Source organism: Mandrillus leucophaeus, unplaced genomic scaffold (assembly GCF_000951045.1).
Source record: "Mandrillus leucophaeus isolate KB7577 unplaced genomic scaffold, Mleu.le_1.0 Scaffold123, whole genome shotgun sequence".
Taxonomy (NCBI): domain Eukaryota; kingdom Metazoa; phylum Chordata; class Mammalia; order Primates; family Cercopithecidae; genus Mandrillus; species Mandrillus leucophaeus.
The window spans coordinates 5,670,784-5,678,314 of record NW_012100654.1 but is presented as its reverse complement, the minus strand read 5'-3'; the positions used below and the strand labels follow the sequence as shown (position 1 = coordinate 5,678,314).

General features: G+C 39.0%; 1 protein-coding gene across 1 annotated transcript in view; it reads right to left on the bottom strand.

Moving 5' to 3' along the window:
- POLQ (polymerase (DNA directed), theta) overlaps positions 1 to 7,531 on the bottom strand; it is a 124,853-nt gene that overhangs the window by 91,381 nt on the left and 25,941 nt on the right. The window contains 2 exon segments of the mRNA XM_011971618.1: positions 273 to 415; positions 7,486 to 7,528. Of these exon segments, the coding sequence (XP_011827008.1) occupies positions 273 to 415; positions 7,486 to 7,528 (186 nt within the window).

The window sequence follows — 7,531 nt, the reverse complement described above, 5'->3', positions numbered from 1 at the left end:
TAAAAGTACAAAAATTAGCCGGGGATGGTGGTGTGTGCCTGTAATCCCAGCTACTTGGGAGGCTGGGGCAGGAGAATTTCTTGAACCCAGGAGGCGGAGGTTGCAGTGAGCTAAGATCATGCCATTGCACTCCAGCCTGGGTGACAGAGTGAGACTCTGTCCCAAAAATAAATTTAAAAAAGAAATAAACCTAAGAGTTTCATATACTAATATTTTACCACTTTAATTTAGGCATAAAAGAGCAAATGGTAATTTAGCAAACTCTCTCTTACCTCCAGAATAGCTCGTATCATGCTGGCAGTTACTTCTTCTCCTTCTCGTCTTTGCAGACAGCTGCGAACAGGCTTTAGAGAACCCTGAAGGAGAGCTATCCCTTTTGATTTCTCAGAGTTCTTACAAATTAAGATACTCTCGCCTATAACCAAAAGATATGCATTTGCAAAATCCCAATATAGTTCCATAAGATATCTGCTAAAGAGATTTTAAGTTGATTTACTTTGCTTAAAAGGAGACAAGAGATGATAGTGGTTGTTATGGTAATAAAATTATGGCTATTTTTTTGAACTCTGGACACAAGGGGATCAGAATATGCTACTCCAAACTATGCCACTTTGGCATAAGGATTATTTTGAGCTGAAGGCCTTTGGGAGGCAGCAAACACAGAAAGAACTCTTTGTCCTCTGTCCTCTCCCTACCTGCCTAAAAGCAAGAATAAATTTTTCCCTTTGTGATGATGTTTTCCCTCCCCTCTCCCATACAACACAACAACCCTTACTTATCACTGGAGACAGATCAGCACTGAGATGCGTCTGCACAAACAAACTCTACCTACTAAAATAACTTCTATCTTCCATCAGTTTCCCCCACATATTTACCTTCTCACTATTTGTTGCCCTTAAAAGCCCAGATACCTTTTCCTTTTTCTTGTCACTTCTCCACAATTTACCGTCCATTGTTAAAATGTTATATAAGACCCCAGGTTTAACAGTTTCTCAGGTCTTCAATCCTTTTCTATAAAGGCTTCCATGTACATAAAAATTAAAAGATTAGCATCAAATAAAGTTTAAATGCCTTGTCTCCTGTTAATCTGTCTGTTAATGTAATCAGCAGGTCCCAACTGCAGAACCCAAGAAAGTAAAGGAAAAGTCTTTTTCTTCCCCTACAGGATTAACCATTATTATTGAATAATGAAGTAAGTAATAGAGGTACTTTCAAACCTATAAAGTAAAATGCAAATGTAAATTGTTACCAGTTATATGATAAAATAAATTCAAAAATACTTGTAGATACCCAAAATACTTGTAGATACCCAAAATTAGGAAATATTACAACATTTACTAATCTAAATGCTTTATTGTGACAACCAAATGAACAAAAATACATGAGAGCACTTATATATTAAAACTGTATACAACTATACGATTTGAACAAACTATCATTGCAACAATTATGACTAGAGAGAATCATAATTTTTCTTCAAAAATGAATCCAATACTGTGGGAAAGAAAACAGGTAAGAGGTTCAAAAACACAAATGAAGAATACTGTTTTTTTCTTAATAAAAATAAAACTGGCACAATGCTGGAATATCCTTACCACCCCCGGCAAAGAGAAGGTACAGATTATCCTTCCCAACTGCCAAACTGAGAATCAAAATAGGATAAAGTAAAGGGATTATAAACTCGATGATCACTGGCTATTTATCCCAGAAATGATTATAAAGATAGGCACCATTAAAAAAACAAAACAGCCAGGCAACCAACATGGTAAAAAAACAAAACAGCCAGCCTAACCAACATGGTGAAACCCCATCTCTACTAAAAATACAAAATTAGCCAGGCGTGATGGCCCATTCCTGTAATCTCAGCTACCTGGAAGGCTGAGGCAGGAGAATCGCTTGAGCCCTTGAGGTAGAGGTTGCAGTGAGCCAAGATTGCACCACTGCACTCCAGCCTGGGCAACAAGAGTGAAACTTCACCTCAAAAAAAAAAAGCGGGGGGGCCAGGCGTGGTGGCTCATGCCTATAATCCCAGCACTATGGGAGGCCAAGGTGGGCAGATCACCTGAGGTCAGCAGTTCAAGACCAGCCTAACCAACATGGTGAAACCCCATCTCTACTAAAAAAACAAAAATTAGCCGGACATGATGGCACATTCCTATAATCTCAGCTACTTGAGAGGCTGAGGCAGTAAAATTGCTTGAACCCAGGAGGTGGAGATTGCAGTGAACTGAGATTGCACCATTGCACTGCAGCCTGGGCAACAAGAGCAAAATTCCATGTCTAAAAAAAAACAAACAACAATAACCAAAAAAAAAAAAAAAAACCCAAAAACTTGGGAAAAAGTCTGAAACTTATGCATGGACCACAAAACCGAATAAAAATTGCAAGATCTAGTATGAGAAAGTATCTCACTTTGACCTCATCACCCCTTCCACTCCCCTAAGTCAACATAGTACCACACAGAAAGGAATCCCCAGGGCTCATAGCTTCTACATTGGGAAAAGAGAACCAGAGAACATATAGCTTCCCTAGCATTTCAAGAGGCTTCCCAAGAAGCCAACTCTAGTCTCACCTCACAGAGAACATGCTGGGTAACAGCACAGCTAGATCACCTGGGGTCAGGCAGAAGCAAAGCAAGGAGGCAGAGCTCATGGCAATTGGCATGCAGATCTTGGTGGTAGCTCTGTGTACCTGCCAGTGGTGGTGCCAATCACAGGTACCAGCTAACAGTGTAGCCCACCACAAAGCCAAACTGATCACTTCCAGATGTGGTAGGAAATTCTACCTGGCTTGAATCTTTAGATGGCCAGCCTCCAGGCCCAGCATCAAACCTCATGAGGACCCTGCCCAGGAAGGGAGATGACCATCACAGTGCATGTTGGAAAGGAGCAGGGGCTAGTTCTGCCAAACCTGGGGTTTTAAATAGTGCTCAGCTCAGCCTCAAGGACCTGCCCCAGGTGGAAGATGCCTATCATAGTGTATTTTTGCAAAGTGCAGGGACTAGTTCTGCCATACGGGTGGAAGTTTAAACAGCCCTCAGTTCAGTCTCAAAGCCCATTCCAAGTCCCCACCTAGGCAGGGAGGCAAACCTCAGATATGCACTTATTTTATTTTATTTTTAAAGGGGGGATCTCTGTCGCTCACACTGGAGTGCAGTGGCATGATCATAACTCACTGAAGCCTCAAACTCCTGGGCTCAAGCGATCCTCCCATCTCAGCCTCCCAAGTCACTGGGATACAGGCATGAGCCACCATGCTCAATCATGCATTTCCACTGAGCATAGCAGCTGGTCCACTGGTCCAGAATAGCAACTCCACCTAACCTCGGGGCCCAGCCTGCAACACTGTCCAAGTGCAGATCTCAAATAGGGGTACCACCTGGCCAAGGAATACACTCTGGGGCCCAGCCAAGAGGTGACTGCAGTGCCAAATGAGCAACTCTGTCTGATTGTAGAGCTCAGCTAGTGGGTTCACCTGATACAGAACCCAGCCAGCAGTCCCACCCAAACTCAGAGCAAAGGCAGCAGCCCGACTATCTAGAGAAGCCAAAAGCAAGCTTTGCCTGCTCAGGGCTGCTATCAGTTGGCCTATTCAGAATCAAAGGCTAGACAACTGAAGTTCTATCCCTGTCAAAGAACACCTATAAAAGCCAGAGATAGCTGTCTCCTCAAATGTGCAGATACCAACACAAGAACACAGATTACAAAGAACCAGGAAGCCAAGATACCTTCAAAAGAAACTAACAAAGTTCCAACAATGAACCCTAAAGAAATGAAGATCTGTGAAATGAGAAAGAATCCAGAATAATTCTCCTAAGAAAGTCCAACGAACTACAAAGATATATGGATAAAAAGTCAAATAAAATTTGGAAAACAATATACAAACAAAACAAGAAGTTTGACAAAGAAATAGAAACAATAAAAAAGAAAGAGAAATCTTAGAGATGAAGAATACAATGACTGAACTGAAAAATGCAATGAAAGCTTTAGCAGCAGGCTTAAATCAAGCAGAAGAGAGAGAGATTAGGGAGTTGGAGGGATGAGAAGATGGTCAAAGAGTACAACGTTTCAGTTAGACAGGAAGAATAAATGATAAGTATTTGGGGGTGATATGTTAATTGGCTTAATTCCATCATTTTGCATTGTATACAGATAGCATCACTGTGTGCCTCATAAATATACACAGTTATAATTTGTCAATATCCAATTTTTAAAAATCACATGAATATAACAACTGGCTTTTGCAATGGCTACAAAACAGCTCAGCTTAAGAAAGAAAACAATCAACTAGCATTAGCAGCAAGATACACAAGCCACTTTGGCCTGTTTAAAGGTCTTTTGCGGCTTTGATTCTTCAACAAAACAAACTGCGCTTTTTCTGAATGGGCAAGGTTTATGAAATGTCCAGATGAACATCAGTATATATGTACAGGTTCCTGCAACCACCTGTCTGGGGAGGACTCATCCACATCACAAGAGGGAAGTCGAAATTATTTAGAATCAAATAATTTATTACTGACTGCTGAACCTGCAAATTGCTATTTTGGCACAAAGCACTATCTTCCTAAGCTGGAAGATTCTAAGTCGTCTATGGAAAGACTGAAGTGTCATTTAAATAAAACACCATGTGCTATCCAGGAATATCACTTATAAAATGCACAGAATTTCCAATGATGCTACATGATACAAAAAGCATGACCAAGTATTTAAATCTCCATAGTGAATATAAAACACTATATTCCTATATTCTTGATTAGCTTGAAGTTATGAGCAAGTCATATGACATCCTGAAATACAATGATATGCAAGGTCAAAAGCTTGGAAGTCTTTAAGACCTCAGAAATGAACTCATTACGTATATTTTAGTTCTGTTTGAATGTTATCTGATTTAAGGCTTGATAATTATCCCAGGGCACTAACCTTCCAATTGTTCTTTCCCATAATATATACAAGCTAAGAACATAACAAGGCAAATAAGAACTCATCTTATTTCTTATTTCTCCTTATCTTCTACATTAACTAAGAGACCCTCTGTCCCTGAGAGAAGATTATCTGTGTAAAATGGACTTATACTCCATTCCCCAGAGGTCTGAGTCCACTGAGAATTGAGGATGGGCAGAGGTAGGCAAATAGGAATGGGAAGGAAGAATCTCACTCTCTTCCCCCAACTCTTTCTAAGCATATACATATAATCTGCATATTTTGTAGGTAAAGTAAGAGAGAAACAGGATAAACTTCTCTGATGTCAGCTGTAGGAAAAATCCAACAAATTGGAAGTTGTTGGTTTTTTTTTAATCATCAAAATTTTCAGGGCTTAAAAGAAAGGCAGACCAATGCCCTTCAGGATTGTAAATGAGTCATTTATTATTGGGGCTGAGACTGAAAGCTGTTCCAATAGCCATTCGCGTCTTCTTAAGTATTAGTTGAGCACATGGCCACCCAAGCTAAAGATTATATTTCCCAGCCTCTCTTGGGGAATATAACCATGTGAAATGCAACCATGTGAAAGTTGGGGAATGTAGCCATGTGAAAGTTCTGGCCCACTGTACGTGAAGAGAAATACTATGTGCAACTTCTGAGCAGTGGCCTCTTTGCTTCCTTATCTCCCCTTCCTGATGGCTGAAATGCAGATGTGATGAGAGAGACGAGACTAGCCATCTTATACCAAGGATAGAAACTATATTGCTGAAAATGTTAAAACAAAATAGAAGACTAGGTACCCGACACACTATAGCTGTCATATAAGGCCTAAATTACAGTTATGTCATATAAGGCCTAGAATACAATTTTACTGTTATATGAGAAAGAAATTAATGTCTATCTTGTTAAACACCTATTGTACTGGTTTTTGTTACAGCAGTGAATTTATATTCTAACTAATCCAGTTACCGATAAATTATGGTCAATTTTTAGTATTTGTGGTAGTCATGTTCTATAAACTTGCCACGAACACAGAATACTGAACCCTTGCTGCCAAGGAAGATAGATGATTAGGTTCCTGCAAGCCTCTAGTAAAAACGTTTTCATCACTTAATCAATACAAAACCTTGTTTTATGCATGTTTCTGTTTAAAGATATCTTATTTAATGTATACAGTTGTTTACATTGAGCTCCAGCAAACAGCATTGTAATTTATGCCTACAGAAAACTGATCACATATTTTCTCCATAAGGCACATCACAGCCTTAATGCACTAGGGAACATTAGATAGCATTTCAGTACTTTGCTTGCGGGTCATGTTAAACTGCAAAATCACCGACTAAAAGCACAAAAATGTGAAAACTGTGGCACTAACTAGCCCATTAAAAAGAAGCTTGCTCACAGTATAAGAGCTGAAACAAGAACACAGAGCTTTGGCTTGTTCAACCGCAGCAGGGAAAGTGTGCTTGGAAAGATTCAAATTTTTCGCAGATCTGCATACGTCCGCAAAAGCCCCAGAGGTATTATTTCAGGATTCTGAATAAATTCTGTTAAGGTGGAAAATTCAAATATGGAATCCATGAATAATGAGAACTGACATATTTGGGGACTTCATGTGACAAGTCAGTTTATTCTAAAAGTTACTTCCTCAGTGTACTACGCAGGTTCCTCTGCCTAGAATATCCATTTCCTATCCACTGTCTGTATTCTCCTGGATTTCCTGATTTCTCTTCAGTAGCCACAGAACTGTTTGCCTGTGTTTTTTTTTTTTTTTTGACATATCTAATAAAATATTGGAATCAATTATGTCCCAGGGTAGAAAGATAACAATTATGTCCTAGAGTGGAAAGTGGCAGGGAATGTTCCTGCCAAGGTTCTTTAATGTTAGATGGCTGATAATGATTTAGTTACACATATAACGATACAGCACATTAGAAATAAAGTTTGCTGCCGCTTTGACATTTAATTCAAACAAACCTCTTCCTCACTGCTTAAGACAAAACTTTTGTTTGGATTGCTGGTAAAAAAAAAAAAAAAAAAAAAATCATAACTTGCTGGTACAAGGTAAGAAAATGAAAAGGTGTTTTTTCAGAGCCAGCACCGATTTCAAGAAAAAAGATGGGATGTCAAGTTCCTATTCCCGAAGTGTGAAGGTGCATCCCACCATCCTTGTCTGATTTCTGAGACCAGTCACCTAAGTTGAACTAACGTCTGTGAAAATTAATTAGTGCTAAAGAGTAGACTATACTTAGAAATTAAAAATCATGTTCCAGCTAAGTAATAATAAGTCATCTTGATTTACATAATACTAAATCATTTTATGGTATACAATACAAAAGAAAACCTTAATTCAACATTTGTAGAAAATCAACAGTTGATGATATATATATGAAAATTATAACTCTTACTCACTACAAATATTAAGTGAATCCAAAATGATGACATGAGTGCACTGGATAATAAAGAAATATAGCATGATGAGAAACAGGTTGCCAGGCATTAGTCAAATTTCAAGTACACACTGTCCTTCAGCAATGCTGCTACAATTAAATTCAAACTCACTTACCTACTGTGTCCACTCCTTTCCTGCCAGCACGACCAGCCATCTGCTT